At 62.5% G+C, this 24,902-nt stretch overlaps 2 protein-coding genes across 16 annotated transcripts in view; one reads left to right on the forward strand and one right to left on the reverse strand.

Moving 5' to 3' along the window:
* Nucleotides 1–20,851, forward strand: POLRMT (RNA polymerase mitochondrial). 14 transcript variants are annotated; one of them, XM_089905825.1, is made up of 21 exons: nt 19–144; nt 644–742; nt 2,870–3,489; nt 5,879–6,009; nt 6,110–6,302; nt 7,559–7,711; nt 7,921–8,085; nt 8,176–8,331; nt 8,558–8,782; nt 8,985–9,791; nt 10,130–10,252; nt 10,555–10,677; nt 10,939–11,118; nt 11,332–11,418; nt 11,502–11,615; nt 11,703–11,755; nt 11,869–11,967; nt 12,701–12,773; nt 12,919–13,010; nt 13,089–13,150; nt 13,239–13,339. In XM_089905825.1, the coding sequence occupies exons 1-21, from the start codon at nt 57–59 to the stop codon at nt 13,286–13,288; spliced, it is 3,693 nt and encodes a 1,230-aa protein (XP_089761951.1). In that variant the 5' UTR covers nt 19–56; the 3' UTR covers nt 13,289–13,339. The 14 variants fall into 14 exon arrangements, 13 of the variants coding, with proteins under 13 accessions (XP_089761953.1, XP_089761951.1, XP_022421332.1 ...); XM_022565624.3 differs by having other exon boundaries at nt 7,562–7,711; XM_022565621.3 differs by having other exon boundaries at nt 10,939–11,418.
* Nucleotides 13,386–24,902, reverse strand: part of HCN2 (hyperpolarization activated cyclic nucleotide gated potassium and sodium channel 2) — a 21,104-nt gene continuing 9,587 nt past the window's right edge. Inside the window, exons 2-8 of one of the 2 annotated variants that reach the window (XM_089905828.1) lie at nt 24,272–24,695; nt 23,027–23,188; nt 21,797–21,973; nt 20,242–20,388; nt 16,468–16,708; nt 16,112–16,276; nt 13,386–14,757 (exon numbers count right to left, since the gene is read on the reverse strand). In XM_089905828.1, the coding sequence (XP_089761954.1) occupies nt 14,045–14,757; nt 16,112–16,276; nt 16,468–16,708; nt 20,242–20,388; nt 21,797–21,973; nt 23,027–23,188; nt 24,272–24,695 (2,029 nt within the window). In that variant the 3' untranslated portion in view covers nt 13,386–14,044. Of the gene's footprint in view, nt 14,758–16,111; nt 16,277–16,467; nt 16,709–20,241; nt 20,389–21,796; nt 22,016–23,026; nt 23,189–24,271; nt 24,696–24,902 lie in introns of both variants that reach the window. The other variant, XM_022565625.3, reaches the window with a different exon arrangement.

Below are 24,902 nucleotides of genomic sequence, written 5' to 3' on the forward strand. Positions count from 1 at the left end.
GGGCGCGGGCGGCGCATGTGCGTTGCGGCGGCGCGGTGGTTCCGCGTGCTGGCGGCATGTCAGCTGTACGCTGGGGCCGCGGCGCGGCGGGGTTCGGGAGGGCCCTGTGGCCGGCGGGACCCCCCGGCCTCCTGGCCGAGGAAGGTAATGAAGGGGAGTCCCGGAACCGCTGCCCTGCCCCCCCACCCGCGGCCGTGACCTTTGGCTTCTCGACCCTCGGAATCCAGCTCCCTCCGACCCTTGCCCTTTGCTCTTGGGAGTTCTGGGAAACCCAGTGACTCGACCCCGCTTTCACTCGCCCTTGGCCCACTCTCCGGACAGGGGTCGGCGGGGCACTTTGATCTTCGACCCTTGATTTCTTTTGGAGCCCCATGACCCACTATTTACGGTTTAGGGTTTTTAACCTTTGGATTGTCTGTGCCTTAGTTCGACGAACCTTTTATCCTCCACCCCACGCCCCAGTTTTCTTTTTTCCTTTGCCCGTGGTGTCCCCTTCACTTTTGTCCTGTTAGTTTCTTTCCAGTGTGAGACCGGTGACCACTGACAGTTCCCACTGCCTTTAGGGTTCCTTTGCCCCTGTCAGGGCCCTCCCTCCCCCACCCCTGATGCCCGCCTCCTTCAGCCTCCCTGGTCTTTCCTGCAGGGGCTCTTGGTGGCTCCTGGAGCCGTAAGAGGAGCTCGACTGCCAGCCCTTGTGAGCAGGACCGCCGGAAGGACTGGGGCCATGCCGAGCTGCTGGAGGGTGAGCCTGACCCCCGAGGTTTGGGGCCTGAAGCCCCTTCCTCGCTGTCCCCCCGTCGGCAGCGCTGCTGGGAACCGCCTCCCTGGTTCCCCACAGGGACCCCGGTGAGAAGGGATGTCAGTCTGTAAGGTGGGGTGACTCATGGGGTCCCGCTCTCTGGTGGTCCGAGGGCTCCCACGGTGAAGCGAGTGCTGTACACAACGAGCTCTTGTAGTTCCCTCGTCCCAGCAGGGGCTCCCCCTTTCCAGATGAGACAGTGGAGGCCCAGATCTGTGGCTGGAGAGACTGGCTCAAGGCCACCCACCGCTGCACGTGCAGAGCTGGGCTTTGAGCTGCGACATGACCAAGCTCAGTGGTCCTGGCTCAGCTTCCTGGGCTTGGGCGCATGATGGGGTCTACTCGTGGTCCTTGTCACCTGGGACGGACAGCCAGGTCCTGGCGGCCTCTGTAGCAAGTGGGGGGGCATCTGTCCTTCTCGCCGCCTCACTGTCCTCTCCCTCCCAGACGTCCAGTGCCTCCTGCTTCCCCTCCTGTCCCTCGTCCAGTGTGTGTCCAGCAGCCAGGAGTGGGGTGGGGGAGGCTTTGAAAAATAACACCTAATTTCAGAAAACCCCAAACACGCAGATGTGAAGCCACAGGTCCCATGGGCTTCAAGAGCAACCTTCTTTCGTTTCTCACCCATCTCATTATTTTAAAGCTAAGCCCAGGGTCTGGAAATCTGAATCACTTCATCTCACTCCCCAGCCTTGAACCGTCCAACTGTTTCCTCTCTCACAGAATAATCTCCAGACCCCCACTGAGGGCCGTAGACCTCCAGGCCTTTGCCTACCTCCTCGGCTTCTGGCATCAGGAGCTTTGCACCTGCCTGTCCTGGGTCACCCCCCAGGTGGCTTGGATGCAGCCGCCTCCAAGGGAAACCTGTGCCCACGTCCTGCTTCTGCCTCGTGTCCTGCCCGACGCTTTGCCGCCGGACACTCTCCCACACGTGCAGAAAGGGTCTGCCGAGTCTCCGGACACTGAGGCTAGGGCCGCGCCTGTGTTTCTGCTCTGGGCCAGCTCTCTCTGGGGCCGATGTTGTAGTGAGACAGGCGCAGGCAGGAGATGGATACCCTTGGTCCTCACGTTCGCGGATTCTGTGTTTGCAAAGTCTCCTACCAGCTGAACTTGTAACCCCAAAGCCGATGCACACCTTCCCAGCTGAGGTGGAGCCGGGCGACGCCCTGTCAACAGGCATCCTTTTTAGGGTGTATCTGGTGCCACGTTTTTGCAGTTTGTGCTGTTCGTTGGTGTTTCTGCAGTTTAAAATGGCCCCAGACCTGGTGCTGGGGTGCTGTCTAGTTTCCTCAGCTCAACGGGGCTGTGACGTGCCTTTTGTAGAAAATCTGCATGTTCGACAAGCTTTGTTGAGGGGTGAGTTGTAGGAGTGTTGGCTGTGAGTTCGATGTTAGTGAATTAGCAATACATAGGAAATAAGATATCTCAGATGAGAACTCACAAAACAGTGTTATGTGTGGACCTGTTGGTGGAAGTATGACCACGGGCTCTCAGGAGCCCCGTGTTTGCCTGGGAGTGGTGGTTCCCTGTTCACCAGCTCAGTGGCCTGAAACTCTGTAGAACAGAACTGCCCCAGGTCCTGAGAGCTGACTGTCCGTGAAGTGGCACGGGGCAGCGGCGGGCTGTGAATTGTCTGTGTGGGCTGGTGGGGTGTGGGGGTAATGGCACGTGCAAAGGCCCTGAGGCCATTACGGATGGAGTGGGGGTGGGAGGGGCAGGGAGGTGCCGGCACCCGGGTGGATTTTGAAGGCAGAGCCCTGAGGAGGCGCTCACGGGCTGCATGTAGCGGGGGAGAGTCGCAGACGACCTGTGACTTTTCGTCAGGCTGGGAAGGACAGAGCTTGGGGGGGTGGAGGAAGACGCAGAGAGGCAGGTTGTGGGCAACACCGGGAGCCTGTTTGGGACGTTGGGTTTGAGTGGCTCGGGTGGATGAGTGCTGGTTGGGTGGGTGGGGCGTGCGTGGCCAACGAGGTAAGTCTAGGGACGTTGGCGGTGGTCAGCAGACACATGGGGCTGAGGTCTCTCGCCTCCTGGGCAGCGGGGTCCCCTGACGTCTCGCCCTCTGCCCCATAGTGCTCAAGGCGCGGGTGCGGCAGCTGCAGGCCGAGGGCGTGGCAGAGGTGCCGGTGAAGAGGGTGGCCAAGAGGGTGACCGTGGCTCGAGCCCCGGAGGCTGGCGGCGCGCAGCCGCCCAGGCAGGCCCAGGCCGGGGCCCAGGGGGCCGCCGCCACACCCAGCAGCCGCTGGGCGCAGAAACTGGACAGCGATCAGCAGCTGACGGAGAAGCGCAAGCAGCGGCTGGAGGGGAAGCTGCGGAAGCGTGTGGAGAAGGGGGCCTGGCAAAAGCAGCTGCGCCTGGAGCCCCGGCTGCTGAGCAGGAAGCTGGCGGGCCAGCTGCAGCACTGGGAGCAGGGGGCGCCCCGGAGCCCGTGGGAGGAGCAGCTGGCACAGCTGCTGCAGGAGGCCCCACACAGGCTGAGCAGCGAGGCGGCGGCGGCTCCGGCGGACAGAGGCCCCGAGTCGCGGCTGGAGGGCCAGCAGCAGAGGCTCCTGTCCTTCTTTGAGTGCTGCCTGCTCACGGGCCACCTGCCCCTGGCCCACCACGTGCTGGTCACCCACCACAGCAAGTCCCAGCAGCAACGGCTGCTCACGCTCTCCATGTACAACATGGTCATGCTCGGCTGGGCTCGCCAGGTGAGTGACTGGGCCCAGGGAGCGAGTGCCCCGGGGTCAGAGGCAGAAGCCAACTTGGGGGCACTTAGATTCGAACCCTTGTCTTTTAGCCCCAGGGCTCAGGCCTTTGTCTTTTCTTGTTTTAATAATTCTTTAGGCTTGTCGATTATGAGTCACACGTGGCCTTCAAAGCAAAGTGTGAAAATGAAGCTGTGCTCTGGTTCAGAGCATTTCCTTCTGGTTACTTGACCACGGCTCTGGTGCGAGGGGCGCTGCAGACCCTCCCTGGGGCTGCGACCTCAGTGCTTTCCATCTGGCTTGTTCTTGTCTCGAGTTTCCTAGGTGGGATCCTGCTTTTTAATGCAGACACTCACAGCTGTGACTTTCCCTCTGGGAACAGCTTTAGCTGCTTCCCTCTCCCACGTCTTCTGTTTTCACCTGCGATTTCTCCTCTGACCTGTGGCTGCTGAGGAGTGTTGCTTAAGCGCCCTTGCTGTGAAAACTTCCCCAACACCCTCCCTCCCGTGGGTCTGCGACCTCATTTGAGGAGCAGCAGGGAAAGCGTTAGTGCCGGGCAAACAAGGGAAACAGTTGTGTGAAGACACAGGTGCGACTCGCTAAGGCACGTTGGCGGCAGGGACTTCGCTGTGCTGACTCACGCACAGAACGCGGCCCAGAGCTGCCTGATAGCGCTGGGAGGCTCCCAAGGCCTCCACAGCGACAGTCACGGGGGGCTTCTTGCCTGCATTGTCTTTGCAGGAGGGCACTCAGTTCCAGGAGTTAGTCTGCCTTCCCAGGTTTCTGGCCTCCGCCGTCCCCCCAACAAAGCGTCCTGTTACGGCAGCATGTTTCTGATTAGATGAGCTTCCTGGGGCTGCCGAACAAATGAACACAAACTGGGAGGCTTAAAGTAGCAGAAGTTTGTTTTCTTTTAGTCCCAGCGACCAGACGTCCGAGGTCAGGGCGTGGCAGGGCCCCACTCCCTCTGGAGGCTCCAGGGGAGGGTGCTTCGTGCCTCTGCCAGCTCCTGGGTCTGCGATGTCCCTTGGGCTGTGACCGCGTCCCTCTGATCTCTGCCTCGGTGGTCACACGGCCTCCTCCAGTGTGACCTCATCCTAACTGCACCCTGTACCTGCAGGGACCCGGTTTCCAAATAAGGCCCTTTTCTGAGGTTCCAGGTGGATGTGAGTTTTGGGGGCCCTAGGCAGCCAGCCTATGTCGGGCAGGCCTGGCTGCCACCCAGACCTGAGTTTGGTCCCATTCTGCCACGTGCTCCCCGTGGCCACACCCCTCCCTTCCCTCTGACACTTGGGTTTCCCATCTTGGGAGGAGTGAGGGCTGTAATCCAGGGCTCCAACCCCATGTATGTATGTGTTTAACACTGTGAAGGTTCGAACGCATGTTTTCGTGGTGGTGGTGACATTACTGTGAGTTTTCTTTTTTTTTTTTTTTTTTTTGTGGTACGCGGGCCTCTCACTGTTGTGGCCTCTCCCATTGTGGAGCATAGGCTCCGGAAGCACAGGCTCAGTGGCCATGGCTCACGGGCCCAGCTGCTCCGCGGCATGTGGGATCTTCCCGGACCGGGGCACGAACCCACGTCCCCTGCATCAGCAGGCGGACTCTCAACCACTGCGCCACCAGGGAAGCCCTCTTTTCTTTTTTTTTAATAAAAGTTGTTTCCACTTTTTATTTATTTATTTGGCTGCATCAGGTCTTAGTTGTGGCTCGTGGGATCTAGAGCGCAGGCTCAGTAGTTGTGGCGCACGGGCTTAGTTGCTCCGCGGCACATGGGATCCTCCTGGACCAGGGCTCGAACCCATGTCTCCTGCGTTGGCAGGAGGATCCTTAACCACCGCGCCACCAGGGAAGTCCTCCTGCTGCGAGTGTTTAGAGGTAGGATAGATGGGCTGCATCTGGACCAGCAGCGTCCGGTAGGCCTTTCTGTGACTTTGCCAGTGTTCCTCACCTGCTCCAGCTCCTGTCGCTGTTGAAGCAAGTATTTAAGTTAAACTAAGCTAAGTGGCCGCTGTGGTTGGTGACTACCGGACTGAGCAGCCCCCGCTTCCTGCCCCCCACCCCGGGCCGTGCAGGCAAGCACCTAGGACCCAGTTGTTGGCACGTGGTCTGGGGTGGCAGCACCTGTCAGACAGGGTGCAGGACACATGGTGGGGTGCTGGGAATGCCTCTCTCTGGAAGGGTCTGTGGCATCTCTCCTGAGCCACCAGTGGGCTGGAGGAGAAACCACAGGGGAAGTTAGCGGGGAGGCCTGTGTGGAGGAAGGAGGCCCGGTCGCCGGGAAACTGGGTAGAGGAGTGGGCGGGCAGCAGGGAGCACTGTGGGCCGAGCTGGGGCCTCCCTTCCGCCCACACCCGGCCCCCCCGCAGGCCCTCACCCCGCTTGGTTCCCCCAGGGCTCCTTCAAAGAGCTGACGTACGTGTTCTTCATGCTGAAAGACGCCGGCCTCGCCCCGGACCTGCAGTCCTACGCGGCTGCCCTGCAGTGCATGGGGCGCCTGGACCAGGATGCTGGTACCATCCGAAGGTGGGTGGGTCGGTGTAGGGTGGCCTGGCTGAGCTGGGGGCTGGGATCCCTGGGGCTCCCCGGGCACTGGCGCTGTGAGCCGGGTGTGTGTGCCCTGCAGGTGCCTGAAGCAGATGGCGCAGGACGGGCTACAGCTGCAGGGGCTCTTCACAGCTGTGCCGCTGAGCGCCGAGGAGCGGGCTGAGCTCCTGCGGGCCGTGCGCAAGGCCAAGCCCACCTTCACCCCCCCGCGGCCGCCCGTGCCCTCGCCCCAGGTCAACACCTCGCCGCTGCTCCGGGAGATCTACGCCAAGGTGAGCTGGGGCCTGTGGCCTGGCACCTGCCGGGGGCGGGGGGCGGGGGGGGGTTGTCATCTCCGGGTGCCTCGGCCCCTTCCCGTCTCTCCTGGCGGGGTCGGCCCCACCCACCCCCATGCTGGCGGGAGGGAGGCTGCTGTGGGGGGCCCATGCCGCACCGTCCTGGGTTTCCACGTGGCGATGCAGCCGTGGGCCGAGCGTCGGGGTGTCGCAGGGTCTGTGTGCCCTCCCTAAGACTGGACAGCTAACTCCGCAGGCGGCAGGCAGCGGGCGAGGCCACACCCACCTCCCAGGGTGGAGTAGAGCATGACACCTTGAGGCACTGGGTTTTTTCTTTTTACTGGGACATAATTCTCCTATTCTACAGTTCACCTTTTAAAGTGTAATTCAGTTTTGTTTTTCTTTTTAGTATATTGATCTCTATGTAATTCCAGAACGTTCCATCATCCCGAAAGGAAGCCCGTCCCCATCAGCAGTCAGTCCCCATTCCCCCCCAACCCCCGCGCCCCCCCCCCCCCCCCCCCCCCGCCAGCCCCTGACAACCACTAGCCACTAACCCTCTGTCTGTGGATCGGCCTGTTCTGGACATTTCCCATCAATGGAATCACACCCTGTGTGTCCTTCTGTGTCTGGCTTCTCTCACTGAGCATCGTGTTCTCAGGGTCCATCCACGCTGTAGCGAGTGTCAGGGCTTTCACCCCTTCTCAGGGTTGAGTGATGTTCCCGTGTGTGGAGGGACCACATTGTGTTTATCTATCATCTGTTGACGGACACTTTGGTCGTTTCTAGCTTTTAAACATTGTGAACCGTGCTGCTGTGGCTGTGGACAGGTCTTTGTGTGGATGTATGTTTTGGATTCTCAGTGTGTGTGTTGGGTTTCGCTATTTTTAATTTATCTATTTCTGGAAGGGTCACACGCTCACACAGTTGCAAGTTTAAAGAGAAAACGGCAGCATCCGGGGACTCGCACTGTCTTCCTGGGCATACTGCCCGCCTGGCAAGGCCAGCAGGTGCTGTCACACCAGCATCGTTGTCTTACTATCCTGGGCCCTGCTCTCCCCGCAGCGTTAAGGATGGATGATTTTCAGGAGACTTGGGAAAATGACTGTGATTCTGCCAGGGGGGCGGGTGGGGGTCCTTGCGTGTGTACGGTGGGCAGCTGCTCTTCTTGACCTCGGGTGTGGATGGAACCCTGGGGCACTCAGGTCGAGAGGTCAGGCACCGGGACCTCACCACCAGCCTGTTGCCACCAGCAGGATCCCGCTGTGTCCTACCCGAGGCTGCACTTGTCCCTGAAGGAGCTGCAGGGCCTCTTCCAACAGCAGCTTCGCGTGGAGATGGCCACCACCATCACCGTGGAGTCCGTGGAGAAGGTTCCACTGCTGACCAAGGAGGTCCTGCATGCGGTAAGGGGCTGGGGGGTGGTCCGCTCCGGCCGAGCTGGGCGTCCCCTGCCTGGGCAGGGTCGCGTGGGGGAGGCCGGCTGCACGGCAACCACCCCCCCACCCCCACCCCCCGCACTGAGCCAGGCATTGCCAGGCATAGGGCTGGGGCCTCGCGGGCTGCAGGGTTGGGTGGGCACGGTGATGACTCCTTGTGTACCCCCTCCCCCCAGCGGAAGACCCTGGCAGGCCTGCGCACCCGATGGAGGACGGCGCTGTACCGGGAGCTGCAAGAGACCAAGGAGAGCGAGGCCCACGCTGCTCGAGAAGGCCGCCTCTCACTCTTCCCGTACCTGTGCCTGCTCAGCGAGAAGGAGGTTGTGAGGATGCTGCTGCAGGTGCGCGCGGGGCCGGGGGGAGGGGCTGCTGCGGGTGTGCCTGCGGGTTCCACACGGAGCGCGGGGCTCATGGTGCTCGCTGCCCTCCAGACCCTGCAGGCGCTGCCCGCGCAGGGAGAGTCACTTCTCTTCCTGGCACACGAGCTGGGTCTGCGCGTCTTCAAGAGGAAGCAGCTCAGAAACGAGGTGCAGGAACTGGAGCAGCGCTACTCCAAGTACCTGCACCTGCTGGCCTCCGACACCCAGGTGAGGCCCAGGGAGCCTGGGTGGGGAAACCCAGGCGTCGAGCGGAGGTCCCCTCCCCTCTCTCCTCTCCCCTTTCCTGAGGCGGCTGGATTTGCCCCCAGACTCCACCTCATTTTCCTCACCTAACCCTGGGATAGCAGTCAGCTCACCCCTCCCTGGGGGTGGGTGGGGGTCTCCAGCTCTGCACCCAGACTCTCATCCCCCTGAGCCACCCTCCCGCTCGCAGGTGGCGGAACCGTGCCTGCCACGGCAGCATTGGGAGGCACTGGGGGTGCCTGAGGCCCCCCACGAGCAGCCCTGGCCCATGTCAGTGGTGGTGCAGCTGGGCAAGCAGCTGGCGGAGGTGCTGGTGCGGGCCGCGCAGATGCCCAGCAGCCTGGCAGCGCCCCGGAGCCCTGGCACACTCATCCCTGTGCTCTACCACGTGTACTCCTTCCGCAGCTTCCGCCAGGTGGGCCACTGTGGGGACGGGCGTGCGAGGAGGCTGCGGGCTCTGGGTGGTGCAGGGCCCCTGGGCCATGGTGGGATCCTGCCAGAATTCTGCTGTGGCCCCAGACCTGGTCTCAGGGTCAGGGCATCTGAGGGGACCCCAGGGCCCTTCTCCACTGCCTTTGGGGCAGCCCCCTGACCTTCTCTGCCTGCCCCGCCCCCAGATCGGGATCCTGAAGCCTCACCCGGCCTTCACGCAGCTGCTGGAGACGGCGGCAGAGCGCACACTGACCTTTGAGTCGACGGACGTGCCCATGCTGTGCCCACCACTGCCCTGGACGTCGCCCCACTCGGGCGCCTTTCTGCTGAGCCCCACCAGAATGATGCGCTCAGTGGAGGGCAGCCAGCAGCACCAGCTCCTGCTGGAGCGCTGCCCGCCTGCCGAGCTGCACGGCGCCCTGGATGCCCTCACCCAGCTGGGCAACTGTGCCTGGCGGGTCAACGGGCGCGTGCTGGACCTGGTGCTGGAGCTCTTCACTGACAAGGGCTGCCCTCGCCTGGGTGTGCCCGCCCCGCCCTCCGAGGCCCCCCGGCCACCCGAGGGCCGTCAGGCTCCCAAGCGCTGCTTGCTGCCCGAGGTCTCGCCTGCTGAAAAGGCTGAGATGCGGCGGGAGCTGGCCCGGCGCCTGAAGGTGGCACGGGAGATGCAGAGCCTGCGCGCCGATGCACTGTACCGCCTGTCGCTGGCCCAGCACCTGCGGCACCGTGTCTTCTGGCTGCCGCACAACATGGACTTCCGCGGCCGGACCTATCCGTGCTCACCGCATTTCAACCACCTGGGCAGCGACCTGGCCCGCGCACTGCTGGAGTTCGCCCAGGGCCGCCCGCTCGGCCCCCACGGCCTCAACTGGCTCAAGATCCACCTGGTCAACCTCACGGGGCTCAAGAAGCGCGAGTCGCTGCAGGCACGCCGGGACTATGCGGACGAGCTGATGGAGGACATCCTGGACTCGGCGGACCGGCCCATGACGGTGGGTGGCGTGGGGAGGACAGCAGCTGGGCCCTGACCCCTGACCCCTGACCGTCTGGCTCTCCTGGCCGCTGCGGCACCCACCTCAGACCCATGCAGGCACCCCCCACCCCCTGCTTCTTCTCAGGCAGCCTTCTGCTTGTCTTTCCCTCTGTCCTGGGCCATCAGCAGACTCCCATGCCACAATAGGCCTCCCTCCAGGCTGGCCCCTCCCTGGTCTATCACTGCTGTTCTCTCTCCACGCCTGTCCCCATGACACCTGGACCCGCCCAGGAAGTGCCCGCAGGCTGGCTCTGACCCCACCAGGCCTGGCCTCACCCAGCCCGCTGCTTCCTGCAGGGCCGCAAGTGGTGGATGGAGGCGGATGAGCCCTGGCAAGCCCTGGCCTGCTGCATGGAGGTTGCCCGGGCGGTGCGTGCCCCCGACCCCACCGCCTACGTCTCCCACTTCCCAGTTCACCAGGTGAGCTGGGGGACTCTGGTGTGGAGCATGCCCTGCCCTTGTGGGCCCCTGCCAAAGGTGTCTCGCTCGGGCTGAGGTGCCGAGGGATGGCACGGGTGTCTGGCACCTGGCCATCCCACTCTGCACAGGCTGGTGTTCCCACGGTGAGCAGCTTGTGCAGGCACGCCGCCCCCCCTTTCTGTGCCTCGGTTCCGCTTTGTGGGAGGTCCAGGGAGCTTGCTGTGAGCGGAGCTGGGGAAGCCTGGAGCTCGCCTTGCCCCGCCCCTCGCTCCCTGCGCCTCACTCTTCCACCCCTCACCCAGGACGGCTCCTGTAACGGCCTGCAGCACTACGCTGCCCTGGGCCGGGACAGCGTGGGGGCCGCCTCTGTCAACCTGTTGCCCTCGGACCTGCCGCAGGACGTGTACAGTGAGGTGGCTGCACAGGTGCGCACCCACCCCGCCCCCGCTTGCTCTTATCGCCCAGACCCACCCGGGTCTGTCTTTTGAACATCTGGGTGCTGTGGACCCCACTGCCACGGCCGCCAACTGTCAGGTGACCCGGCAGTCAGGCAGGGTTCCTGGGGGACGTGTCAGAGGGGGCAATGGTGAGGTCCACGGGAAGAGAAGGAGCCTCGGGGTGGGAGGCTTCTGGGTGGGCAGGGCCTCGCCCACTGATGCCCCGCCCACTGACCCCTGCTACAACAGGTGGAGGTGTTCCGCAGGCAGGACGCGGAACAGGGTGTGCAGGTAGCCCAGGTGCTGGAGGGTTTCATCAGCCGCAAGGTGGTCAAGCAGACGGTGATGACCGTAGTGTACGGGGTCACCCGCTACGGGGGCCGCCTGCAGATCGAGAAGCGCCTCCGGGAGATCCACGACTTCCCCCAGGTGCGCGGGGCCGAGACTCCAGATCCTGCTGGCCACTGGGCAGCAGGCGATCCTGACACAGGGTCTTGTCTCTGCCCACCGTGGGGTCCTCCAGCGGGGCCCATGGGAGCGAGCCCACCCCCTCAGAGTGCGCGAGGTCACTGGCCCAGGGCCATCAGGCGTTGTAGAGGGAACCTGGGCCCCGCCCACGCCCTCCCCTCGCCCTCTCCCCAGGACTTCGTGTGGGAGGCTTCTCACTACCTCGTGCGCCAGGTGTTCAACAGCCTGCAGGAGATGTTCTCGGGCACCCGGTCCATCCAGGTGAGGCCTCATCCTCCCCCTGCCCCCCGTCGGCCGTGGCTCCCCAGACCCGGCCCCCCTGAGCCCGGTGTCCGTCCCTGCAGCGCTGGCTGACCGAGAGCGCCCGGCTCATCTCCCACACGGGCTCGGCCGTGGAGTGGGTCACGCCCCTGGGCATCCCCATCATCCAGCCCTACCACCGTGACTCCAAGGTCATGGTATGTGCAGCCCCGCCCCTGCCCCCCCCCCTCCAGCCGTACCAGGCAGGACTCAACGCCCCTGCCCCTACCGCCCCTACCCTGCAGATCAAAGGCGGGCTCCAGAGCCTCACCTTCAGCAGCAGCGTGGACACCAGCCAGTGAGTGCACAGGGTGGGGGGGCGGCGCCAGGGCGCCTGGGCCGGGAGGCCACTGGGGCTGGGCCGGGCCGGGCTGAGGCTCCAGAGTCCCCCACCTTGCAACCTGCCCCCAGGAAGCCCAACACGCTGAAGCAGAAGAACGGCTTCCCGCCCAACTTCATCCACTCACTGGACTCCTCACACATGATGCTCACGGCCCTGCACTGCTACAGGTGCACCAGGGCTGGGGACCCCGCGGTGGGTGCTGCCCGCTGGAGATAGGGTCAGGCGAGGACCGAAGCTGTGGGGGTCTGGGGGACCTGGTGCCCCGGAGGCGACAGGCCTCGAGGCAGGGAGGGGTTGGGATGCGGCTGACTGGGCAGGGGAGGGACTCCAAGTGTGCAGCTGGCCGTCGGAGGGTCCGCAGGCCCAGCCTGCTGTGTGGCCTGCTCTTGACGTGTGTGCACCTGCCAGGGCAGGCAGAGGGTGTCTAGTTTCTCACGGTTCTGTTGGAAACGGTTGCTCCTGTGGGGGGGTGTGGCCGCACTGAGCCAGACTGCTGTGGGAGTTCTGTGTTCTTCCTGTGCCCCCCTGGGGTGGCTCGGGGACCCCTGGGATGGAGCCCTGTGGTGGAAGGGGGCCCAGCCTCAGCCATCCCCTACGGGAAGCTGAGAATCAGTTGGGTGGCAGCTGGGGGTAGGGTGGCAAAGAGGCTTCTTCCTAAGAGGAGAACTTGTCACTTGCCTGCTGAGGGGCACATGTGGCGCACAGACAGCTGCTGGAGTGTGTGGGGGTGAGGGGCGAGAGGAGAGTGGGCGTCACTGGACAGTGGGCCCCCCGGCTGAGCGGTGGGGAGGGGCTTGAGGTGAGAGCTGGGCCAGTGCTGGGCGGCGGTGGGGTGTGGATTGTGAGGGAGGGGACCTCAAGGCGTGGCCTCTCCACGGGGGCCCCTCACTGCTGCCGCAGGAAGGGCCTGACCTTCGTCTCGGTGCACGACTGCTTCTGGACCCACGCTGCTGACGTTGCGGTCATGAACCAGGTGCAGGCCCACCCCCACTAGGGCGGACACCCCCAGCTCTCGCGCCCCCGACCTCATCCCCTCCTGACCTGGGAAGCCCGGTCCCCCTGCCCTTTGGGCCTGGTTCCTGGCTGCTGACGCCCCCCCCCCCGCCCCCCCGTCGCAGGTCTGTCGCGAGCAGTTTGTCCGTCTGCACAGCCAGCCCATTCTCCACAACCTGTCCAGGTTCCTGATCGAGCGGTTCTGCTCTGACCCCAGGTGAGGCCCCCCCCCCAGCCCAGCACCACAGAGGCCGCTCCCTCCCCAGCCTTACCCCCACCTGGCCTTTGCCCTCAGGACCTCCAAGAGCATCTGGGTCTCCAGGCTGATGGACACGCTGCTGTCTGTGCCCAAGACAGGTGAGGCCCAGGGCTGGATGGCCCCTCACCGGGCTGGGGGCGGGGCCTTCGCCAGGGCCCGCCCCCAGCCTTCTGCTCTGCTCCGCAGGGACATTCAACCTGGAGCAGGTGAAGCACTCCACGTACTTCTTCAGCTGACGGCCCATGCTGCCTCCCTGTACCTTAGTGTGAATAAAGGTCTGTCATCACGTGGGGGCTGCTTGCCTCGGGGAGGGGCGGGCTGCGCGCTGGGACTAGGCAGAGCGATCATACGCGGCAGGCTGGGCGCCAATGCTGTCGTTTATTGCGCGGAATGGGGGCGTGGGGCTTAGTGGGGCGTGGGGGGCGCGGTGGGCGCTGCTGCCTCGGCTCGTCAGTACATTCACCATGACGGCAGGGACCCCCCCCCCCAGCCTCGCCCCCACGCTGGGGTGCTGGAGGGAGTGGTATGTGCCCACTCCGGGGTGGTCACCGCGGACGCGTGTGGACAGGGACCAGGCTGGTTATTGCGTGAGCGCGATGGGGGCAGCGGGAAGCCGGCGGGCTAAGTATTGCACTTAAAAACAGATCCTCATTGGAGGGCGAGGGCGGGCGCGGGCGGGGCTCCACGGCCCTCTCCCCTTGGCCCCGGCCGGCCTGTCCCCGCTTCACAGTTGGGGGAACTGAGGCACCGAGGTGAAGGGAGACCCCTCGCCCGCGCGGGGCCGCCGGGGGCAGGGGCGATGTGGGTGGGCTCAGGGCGATGGGTGGCTTGGCGGGGGTGTCCCGCCAGCCCGGGTCGCCCGTCCGACTACAACTACCTACGTCTCCTCTATGGCTTCTGGGGCGGGCGGCCCGGGCTGCGCAATGGCATGGCTTTGGTCTGAGTGACAGCCCCGCCCCGGCCTGGCTGGGCCACAGGGCGGCGCGCAAGGGTCACAAGTTGGACGAGAGGCGTGAGCGCGCGGAGTCCAGCGGGTCGGGTCCGCCGGTGGTGCCAGGTGAGGGTGAGGGCGAGGCCGAGTCCCTGCGGTCCGGGCTGGGCGCTGCGGCTCGGGCGGCGGGCGCAGGCCCCAGGCGCGGCGTGGAGCTGCTGGCCGGGCGCACCGAGGCTCCGGGGCCGGGGCCGGGGCCGGGTGCGCCGTGGGGCAGCGAGGGCTGCGAGGCGGACAGCGGGCGCGAGGCGCGGCTCAGGCGGCGCGCGGGCAGCGCGGGCCCAGCGCAGGGCGCAGCAGGTGAGCCAGGCACGCCGCCATAGGGCGAGGTCCGCGGTGCCCGGGGGCTGGAGGGTGCGCCCGGGGGGCTGGCAGCAGGCGCGGGCCCGGGCGAGGCGGCAGTGGGCACGGGCCCGGGGGGCAAGCGGTGCACAAGGCGCGGCGAACCGAGCGCCAGGGGCCCGACGAGCGGGTGCGCCACCTGCGGGCAGAAGCTCATGGCCACGGCCTGCTGCAGCGTGGCAATGGCTGAGGCGCCCTGCGGCGGCGGCGGCGGTGGCGGGAAGAGGCCGACGCGCTGGCCCAGCTCGGCCTGCTGCACCATCTCGCGGTCGTACTTGACGATCTCCTGGATGATGGCGTTCTCCTGGTTGTTGAACACGCCCGAGTTGAGGTCGTGCTGCACCTTGTGCAGCAGGATCGAGTTCTTCTTGCCTGGTTTAGGGGAGGGGGGCGCGTCAGAGTTGCCTGCTGCCGTGCGCTGCACACACGTGTGGCGCGCCTTCTGCGTGCAGTAGGCCTGCATCTGAGTGCCTGCTCTGTACAGCCAGCACGAATGGAGCCCCTCCTGCACACAGCAAACATGCCAAGTGTCTGCTGTGTATAGGAAGCTGAACTAGTACACCTACCGTATACAGCAAGCATGAATCAAGCACCTTTGTGTGTAGCAAACAAACACGTCAAGCACCTGCTTCACACACAGAGCAAGTACGAGACGCCCAAATCCCGCTGGCATGCATGGAGCACTTCCTGTATACAGCAAGCATGCATTGTGCACCTGCCGGGTACACCACGCAGGTATCAGACACTTACTGCGCACAGCAGCGCACGCAGACTCCTGCCTGTACACGGCCGGCACGCTGAATGCCTGCCGTGTACGTAGCAAACATGGGTTGAGTGCTTACTGTATGTAGCAAACACATCGAAGCAGATACTGTACAGAGCAAAATTTTAAGCGCCTCTTATAATATAAACACGTTGAGTGCTTTCTGCGTACTGGGAAGTCTTAACAACTCTTCCCTACCGCACCCCATTTTGCTTCTCCAGCCATTCGCTGTCTTTATTCCCACACATAGCACCAAGGGCCTCTACCTCTCTGAATCCTGCTCTAGTCTTCAGCAAGTCCTTAGCCATTTCTAAGGTTCCCCCTGCCCGGCCACCTCTCCCTTTACCCAAAGCCACCCCCACACACACACAGGCCAGGCCACCAGATTCCTCCATATGCCCACACTCATAAAGTGCACATCTGATCAGGTCCTCCCCTGCCTGGGATCATCCATGGCTCCCCAATGCTTCTGACCTACAGCCCAAGCGCCTTCCTCTACAGCCTTGTGGCCTCATGTGCCTGGTGCCCGCCTCCCTCCCAGCTTCCCTGAGTCCCTGGACTCCAGGCCTCTTTCCCACCTCAGGGCCTTGGCACATGCCGTCTCCACTCCCAGAACATGCCTCTGTCTTTCTACCGGCAACGCCTACCCATCTGGGTCTCCACTTGGAGTCACAAGGACATCCCCTCCTCTGTGACAAGCCTGAGGGTAGCCACCACGTCAGCCTCGTGGGCCACATCTACACCTCCCGGCACACAGTAGGTGCTCAAACATTTGCCTAGGGAGCAGAAACACCCACTTCCCCATCCTTGGGAAACCGGGGCCGTGTCTGGCCAAGGGAGAAAGTGGGTCAAGGAATCTGGCCCGGGGGTCAGAAGGGGCCCTGAGGGTCAGCTGGGCCATGCCACCCCACTCCTCAGGCGGCCCCCCGACAGCCACTGAGGCTGACCGCTGGGCCCACTCACCGATGCGGTCCAGGCGGTCGATGGCGACCGTCTCGAAGGCCCGCCGCATCATGGGGTACTCCTCCAGCACCTCGTTGAAGTTGTCCACGCTCAGCGAGTAGAGGCGGCAGTAGGTGTCGGCCCGCACGCTCGCCGTGCGCCGGCCCCGCGTCAGCAGGCAGATCTCTGCGTGCAGCCAGGGGCAGCGTCCTCACTGCTGGGCCACACCCAGCGGCCCAAGCCAGCTGTCCCCAGGGCCCTCCCAGCCAGCAGAGCAGTCCAGCCCCGCCCCCCCACCACCCCAGGGCCTTCCTGCTGCTCGGGTTCCCCACCCTGACCTCCGTCTGCCGCCAGCACCCCTGCCCACAGACACTCACCCCCGAAGTAGGAGCCGTCGGACAGCTTCATCTCCTTGTTGCCCTTGGTGAGCACACTGACCACCCCATGCTGGATGAAGTACATCTTCTTGCCAACGGTGCCCTCACGGATGATGTAGTCACCCGGCTGGAAGACCTCGAACTTGAGCTTGGTCAGCATGGCCGTGACGAAGTTGGGGTCGGCATTGGCAAACAGTGGCATCGAGGCCACCAGCTTCCGGCAGTTGAAGTTGACGATCTCCTGTAGGGGTGGGAGGCGGGGGTGACGGCAGGGCGCACACTCGCTCCTCCATCGCACCCTACCTTTGGGACTGTTGCACCTCTCAGACCTTTGGTTTGTGAAAGGGATTTAACACGTTAGCCTGAAAGCCAGCATCTTAATAGGCAAACACTGGAGGTTCTGCCACCAAAGACAGGATCAAGAAAAGATTCCCAAGATCCTCTACTGTTGAACTCTGTGTTGGCAATACTGGCCGATGCAGTTAGACACGGAAGAGCATTCAGAGACGTAAGAATTGGAAAGGAAAAAGTAAAACTATCTCTTTACTATCTGTATTAGTGGGATTGCCTGAAAAACCCAAAAGAGTCAATGGAAAACTGTAACAAGGGAAATTTGTCAAAATAGCAAGTGGTTAAAAAAACCAACATGAAAACGAAGATCCTTAAAACGAATCCACGGGGGTAGAAGTCAGGATGACAGTTATCCTTGGCAAAGAAGCTTCTGCGGGATGGAAATGCTCCATATTTGATCTGGGTGGGGGTCATGTGGGGATTTCACTTGATGGAACATCCATCGGGTGTGCCCTAATGACGGGGCACTTTGCTTACCTTACAAAGAAAATCGGGCTTCCCTGATGGCGCAGTGGTTAAGAGTCCGCTTGCCAATGCAGGGGACACGGGTTCGTGCCCCGGTCCGGGAGGATCCCACATGCTGCGGAGCAGCTAAGCCCGTGCGCCACAACTACTGAGCCTGTGCGCTAGAGCCCGCGAGCCACAACTACTGAGCCCGCATGCCACAACTACTGAAGCCTGTGCGACCTAGAGCCCATGCTCCGCAACAAGAGAAGCCACTGCAATGAGAAGCCTGTGCACTGCACAGAGTAGACCCCGCTTGCCTCAACTAGAGAAAGTCCGCGTGCAGCAGCAAAGACCCAACACAGCCAAAAATAAATAATAAAAAAAAAAATCCACGGCTTTTGTACAGGCAAACGAAAGGCACTTCGAAGAAGACGTAATGGATGAGAAGACCCCATTTCCACCCACATAAAGAGCTAAGTAAGATGCCATGGCACGAGTTTACCAAGACATGGCCAAATCTATATGAGGAAACGTTGAAAACCCTCCCAGAGGCACAGAAGAGCCTTGAACACATTGTGTCCTTAGAGAGCGCTGCTCACCATCTTCGAGACGGAAGATACCCATTCTCCCCGGGCAGGGATACAGGACACAGAGCCCTGTGGAAATGCCGCCCGGCTCGCTTCTCGATAACCGGGGCTAGTCAAGTGCATTTAGAACAAATGAGCAGAAGTAGCAGGAAGCCCGTGACAAAGACAAGCAGGGAGAGGGAACTCACCCTCTAAGACACCAAAGCACATCGCAAACGCAAACCTCTGCGATGCAGAGTGGGTTTGGCGCACACAGAGCAGACAGGCCGATGGGACAGATGAAAAGTCCAGAAATAGACCCAAGCAGGAGGGAACTTCAGCTTAAGGTGCCCCTCCCCCACCAAGTCTCGGGGCAGAGCCAGATGGTTCAGCCCCACACAGCAGATAAGACCGGATCCCTTCCTCACGCCAGATTCCACGATAAATTCCAAATGGATGGGGGTCTACATGCCAATAATGAAACTCTACAAGTATTAGAAGAAAACGTGGGTAAATTCCTCTAAAGCCTGGGTGTGTACAGCAAGCAGGTATTGTGCACCTGCCGTATACAGCGAGCATGTATTGTGTGCCTGATGTCCGCAGAGAGTAGATATTGAGAACCTACTATGTACAGCAGTCAGGTGTTGAGCACCTGCTGCGTACAGAAGGCAAACACTGAAGACTGTAACACTCGCTGTGTTACACAAGCACACATTGAACACTTACTGTGTACAGCAAGCATACACGCAGCACCTGAGGTACAGGGCATAAAAATTCCACACGTGGGGGAATAAAACCACAGTAAGCGAGTTTTAAAGATAAAATGGCCAGGGACCTCCCTGGTGGTGCAGTCGTTAAGAATCCGCCTGCCAATGCAGGGGACACGGGTTCGAGCCCTGGTCCAGCAAGATCCCACAGGCCACGGAGCAGCTAAACCCGAGAGCCACAACTGCTGAAGCCCGCGTGCCTAGAGCCCATGCTCTGCAACAAGAGAAGCCACCGCAATGAGAAGCCCGCGCACCGCAATGAAGAGTAGGCCCCGCTCGCCGCAACTAGAGAAAGTCCACATGCAGCATCGAAGACCCAATGCAGCCATAAATAAATAAATGAATAAATAAATAAATAAATCGCTCCCAATCTTTAAAAAATAATAAAAACAAAAAGACCAAAAGTTCTGTAGGAAAACAAGCAAAAGTTATGAACAGTTTACAGAAAGAAATGCAAATAAGCCCCTGATGGCAGGAAAATAAGAGAACCGCACCTGAGGGGTGCACCTCTCACCTGGGCGTTTTGGGACCGTCTCCCTCGTGGCGCCCTCTGAGGGGAATCTGGACAGACCGGCAGGGCCCCGACCCCACCCTCGCCTCTGCCCTGTGCCGCGAGCTCCTCCCACAAAGCATAACAGGACCCAGAGAGGGAGCGCCAGGCACGGACACCCCGGAGGCCTGCCCGCCTTTGTTTTCTTAAAAAGGCAGAAAATGGACGGAGAGAGCAGGAGGAAACCGGGCAGAGGGACAGGACAGAAGACGGGCATTTTCTGAATATATCTGGTTTTGTAAATTTGACTTTATGTAAACACCTAAGTAATGATCCAGCACAGGTCGCCGGGGCTGGCGGGAGGGGAGTGGGGAGTGAGGGCCGGGTGTCCTGAGCAGCCGGGGAGGCCAGGCCGCGGGATCAGGCGGCAGTGGTGGCACCGCTCTGAATACACTCGCCACGGCATTTCGTGCATTTTGTGGTCTGTAAGGTGTTTGTCTGTAAATGAGTGAATGAATGAAAATAATTACCCAGCGAATATTTTCATTGCAGGCAGCCACAGTGCTTGCCTGCTAGGAGGCACCTCCACCCTCAGAAGAAATCCTAGCGCCCGTTCCTATCCCTCCTCAGGGCCACGCAGGCTCACACTTGCCTCTGTGAAGTCGCCCCAAGCCCCTCCCCACTCCGTCCCTCCCAGACCTTCCCCTCTGGCACCACCTCCCTGGAAACAGGGCAGGGCACACGGCTGGCGCCCAGTAACTGCTTGCTGAGGGTCACGGGTTGAACCGTCCGCCCACCACCATCATACGCTGAAGTCCTGAGCCCTGGTACGTGTGAACGGGGCCAGATGTGGAAACAGGGTCTTTGCAGGTGTGATTGGTTAAGATGAGGTCGTGCTGAACCCAGTGGCTGGTGTCCTTACAGAGGAGGGGACACAGAGACACAGAAACAGGCCACGTGAAGATGAAGGAAGAGGCCCGGGTGACGTGTCCACAAGCCAAGGACACCGAGAACCATGGGCCACAACAGGAGCTGGGAGGGGCAGGAAGGACCCTCCCTGGAGCCTCTGGAGTGAGCACCCCGCCCCTCACCTCCTGCAGGGGCCCGTGGGGCTCCCCCAGGACCCTCCTCCGCACGCGGACCCCCACCTCACCTCCCGCAGGGGCCCGTTGAGCTCGCCCAGGATGCTGTCCTCGTCGAACATCTTGCCCTGGTAGCGGTGCTCGTAGTAGTCATGGATCTTCTGGCGGAAGTCAGCAGGCAGCTTGTGGAAGGACATGTACTGCTCCACCTGCTTGTACTGTAACAGGGCGGGGGGGGGCCCGGGTCAGCGGCCGCCGCTCCCGAGCCCCCGCTCCGAGTGGGCCTCGACTTAACAGCAACACGCTACGAGATGCCCAGGGCGATCTGAACTTCAGATAAACGACCAAAATGCCCCAGATAAGGATATCCTGGGCAGGGGACTTCCCTGGTGGTGCAGTGGTCAAGAATCCGCCTACCAGTGCAGGGGACACGGGTTCGAGCCCTGGTCCTGGAAGATCCCACGTGCCGTGGAGCAGCTAAGCCTGGGGCAGCTAAGCCTGTGCGCCACAACTACTGAGCCTGCGCTCTAGAGCCCGTGCGCCACAACTACTGAGTCCGCGCTGCACAGCAAGAGAAGCCACTGCAATGAGAAGCCCACGCACCGCAACTAGAGAAAGCCCACGCGTAGCAGCGAAGACCCAACGCAGCCAGAAATGAATGAATGAATTAAAAAAAAAAAGTTATTGCTATGTCCTGAATTTCCTTTTTTTTGGCCATACCACACGGCATGCAGAACTTCCCCTACCAGGGGTGGAACCCGTGTCCCCTACAGTGGCAGTGTGGAGTCTTAACCCCTGGACCACTGGGAAGTCCCATCCTGAATTTCATCTGGCAACCCTTTCCCGCCACCAGCACCCCACCCCCAGCCCCTAGAGGGGGCTGGACTGGCCCCCGCCCCAGAGGTCCCAGACCCTTTGGTGGCCCTGGCTCCCCTCCCCAATGATCTTTCTAGAAATCAGCCCAGCCCCGCCTGGCCACAGCTGCCCTGAGCTCAGCGGAACCCGTGACGGCAGGCGGGTGGCGGCACCAGCTCATGTTTGGGTAGGAGGCTGGTGGCTTCCGGACAGCCGGGGTGCCTGGCACCAGGCCCAGCTGACCCAGCCGACCCGACTGCTGGGCACTGCTTGGGGGGTTGCAGCTGCCTGGCCAAGGCCAGCCATCGGATAGCAGTGCAGGGCCAATGGGGCGATGTCCCAGGGACCAGGCCCCCCTTGGCCTTAGGGAGGGGAGACTGAGGCTGACCTCCAGAAAGGGCTGGCCTGTGGGGTCGCACCCGCCCTCTCTCGGCCCTTCCCGGCCCACAGCCCTCGGATTGGCTCCACCGAGGCCAAGTGCCAGGACATCCTTGCTCCCCCAGAGGCTTCCCCCGTGTCCTTGAGCGACCCTAGGACCCCAGCCCCTCCCGAGATGGCCCAGAGACCTTCCCCCCCCCCGGAGCCCCCTGATGCCCCTTGGACTGGCCCTGTCCTGTTCGGACCCCTCTGGCTCCCGTCCCCTTCCTTGGCCTGTGTCTCCCTCAACCCCTCCTGCCCTGTCCCCCTCCAGGCTCCAGAGTTCCTTCCTCCACAGAGCTGGGGGGATGTGGGGTGGACCCCCAGACCCACGGGGGTGCCTCCCCCTCTCACCTTCTCCTGGTACTGGCGCCGCGAGGAGTCCAGCGACTGGATGAGGGCAGTGGCGTGGCCGATGAACATGGCGTAACAGGTGGCGCCCACGATCATGCTCAGCATCGTCAGCCAGATGTCCGTCATGCTCTCCGGTGCCTGCCGCCCGTACCCGATGCACAGCATGTGGCTCATGGCCTTGAAGAGCGCGAAGGAGTAGAGCTCACTCCACGAGTGGTTCTGCAAGGCCACGGGTGGGTGGGCGGGTGGGTGGGCGCTCGCGGCCCCCAGGGAGCCCCTTGACACACACCACCCCCCCAGGGCCCCGCCTGCCCGTCCTCCCCCAGGCATCCAGGTGGTGAGCTCCGTGTCTTCCAGAGGTAACCAAGGGAAACTGAGACTCAGGCAGCTGACATGGCCGTGTGCACACGTCACAGCAACTCAGCAGCAGGTGTGGGTCTGAAGCCGCCTCCCCACTTCAGTCCTGGGAGACTGAGGCTCGGAGGGGCAAGGGTCTAGCCTTGGGGGCTCAGGAGCCCCCGCCGCTTTTCAGCCTCTGATGAGAGTGTCTGTGAGGCCAAGAGAATGGGAAAGTTCCGGGGACCCCGGAGACAGTGAGTTGGGGACACTGGCATCTGATCAGAGGGGCGGAGAGGGGGGAGGCATCAGGCAGGACCAGGAGCCCTTCCCAGTCCTCAGCTGACCTGGCTAGGGGAGGGGGCAGCGGGCCCCGTTCAGGAAACAGGACCACATGCCTGGGTGTCCGGCCAGACAGTGAGCTGCCTCAGCCAGGCAGCTGTGCCAGGCGCCGGCTGGGCACCCACGGGTTTTCCCTCCGCTGCTCCCGCCCGTCAATGCCCACCTGCCCTGTGCCCCACGTGCAGGAGGAAAGCTTTTAACACTCAGCATCTCAGCCAGGAAGTAATAGGTGCTTGTGAGTCTCCAATTTTTATCTCTCACGGCCCATGATAGCATTTTTCCATTTGAGGGCTATGATATAAAACTGTCTTTTAAATACACGTATGCAAATTAAAAAGTGGAATGCATCGCACAGTAAGCAGATGACGCGATCCCTGGGGGGCAGAAACTGTCCTATAGCCCTCAAACGGTCAAAGATCTCCATGGTCCCGGGGTCTGCAAGGCAAGGCTCGAAGTCGGATAGCAGCCCAGAGGGGCGCTCACCCCCAGAGGAGTGTTTCAGGCGCCGTGCGCTCCGGGAGCGGACGTGGGGCGGGGGGGCTCGGGGCTCACCACCATGCCGTTGATGGAGACCCAGCAGTTGCGCGGGAAGTCCTGCAGCATCGGCACTAGGAACTGCAGGCAGCCGTCCCAGTGGCACAGGAGCAGCATCATGCTGATGAGGTTGCAGATGCGCATGACCGCGCTGGCCAGGTCATAGGTCATGTGGAAGATCTGGGGGGTGGGGCGGCGTCCGTGAGAGTCCCGCAGACGGTGTGCGAGGGAGAGGCCTCCGCCCACGGCCTCTTGCGACCCGGGCAGTGGGAGGACGAAGCCCTCCGCAGGGCCCACTCCCCTTGGGAGCCGCCCCACCTCACCACGCCCCCCACGCGGCTGGTGGGGCCCCCGCTCCTGTGAGACCCATTGCCTTTCAAGGTAATGCAGCACCCTAGACTAGAGCACATGGCCCCCTGCTCGGCCTGCCGCCCCGGGCGCCCAGATCTCTCTGCCTGGCCGTCTGCCCACTGCCCTCTCCCAGGACCACGGCCTCTTTCCGCAGCCTTGTCCCCACCCACTCCCCGCCTCGGAGCCTAGTTGCTGTCCTGGACAGTGGCGGCGACTCTGAGCCTGCGTGGTGGCCGCGGGCTTCAGGAATCAGGTCACACTCAGTCCAGAGGCGGGTCTGAACTTGGGGGAGAGGGGCGTGATTTCGCTTCTCGGAGCCTCAGTTTCCCCGTTGCCACCGGGGCTGTGGAGTATGCCTCTTACAGGGTAGAAGGAAGGAGAGGGGTGCGGATGCGTTAAGCGTCCATGCTGCGCTCCCTGTGACGCCCCCCCCCACCCTCCACCGGGTACAAGCTCCTGTGACCACGCCCCGTGGCCCCCCGCCCCCGCCCCGAGGCCCAGGTTCCACCCCTAAGGTTCCTAGGCCCCTCACTGCAGTCCCTGTAACTCCGCCCAGTGCCCCACCCAATGACCCCGCTCGTTTGCCTGTATCCCCACCTGTCCTCTCACTGTGACCATGTCCCTGGACCCCGGTAGCCCCGCCCAGAGTCTCCCATCATGGCCCCGCCTTTTTGTTCCTGGTGCCTCCTTGCCCCCCTCCTGCAGTCAATGGCCGGGTGCCATCACGGCATCCTCATCCATCACCACCCCCTCGCTCATCACAACCCCGCGCCCCTACATCCTAGCCCCGCTCCAGCCCATCACGACCCCACAGACCCCACGCCTGCATCCGTGTCACCACTCCTCCTCGCTCATCACGACCCTGCCCACGCCCATGGCCCCGCCCCTGCGCCAACGTGCAGCCGTGCTCACCTCCTCCCATTGGTGGATGTAGCGGATGAGGCGCGACAGGCGGAGCAGGCGCAGCAGGCTGAGGATCTTGGTGAAGCGCACGATGCGCAGGGCGCGCGCCGTCTTGTAGACCTCGGAGTCGATGCCCTTCTCTACGATGAGGAAGATGTAGTCCACGGGGATGGAAGACACGAAATCTACCACGAACCACGTGCGCAGGTACTTCTTCTTGATCTTATCAGGGTCCAGGATGATCTCGGTGTTGTCCTCGATCACGATGCCCGTGCGGAAGTTCAGCACCAGGTCCATGAGGAAGAATGTGTCCGAGACCACGTTGAACACAATCCACGGGGCCGTGGTCTCGTCCTTGAAGAAGGTGATGCCCACGGGGATGATGATGAGGTTTCCCACCATGAAGAGCAGCATGGTGAAGTCCCAGTAGAACCTGGGGGCGAGGTGCAGCCGGTCACGCGGTCACACCTCCACCTTTGCGCGGGGCCCTCCGCGGAGCCTGCCTGCCCCACCACACGCGCATGCGCCTTTGAAGACCAGCCCAGCGCTCGCCTCCTCCGGCAAAGCTGAGACTTTGGCCCCGGCTACTGTGGACCCCGCCTCCAGGAAGCCCTCCCAAGCCCCAGACAGCACTCCACTG

Source organism: Delphinapterus leucas, unplaced genomic scaffold, assembly GCF_059928025.1.
Source record: "Delphinapterus leucas isolate spDelLeu-1000000601 "Yukka" unplaced genomic scaffold, BTC_Dleu_Yukka2 spDelLeu_asBTCV2_sq25, whole genome shotgun sequence".
Taxonomy (NCBI): domain Eukaryota; kingdom Metazoa; phylum Chordata; class Mammalia; order Artiodactyla; family Monodontidae; genus Delphinapterus; species Delphinapterus leucas.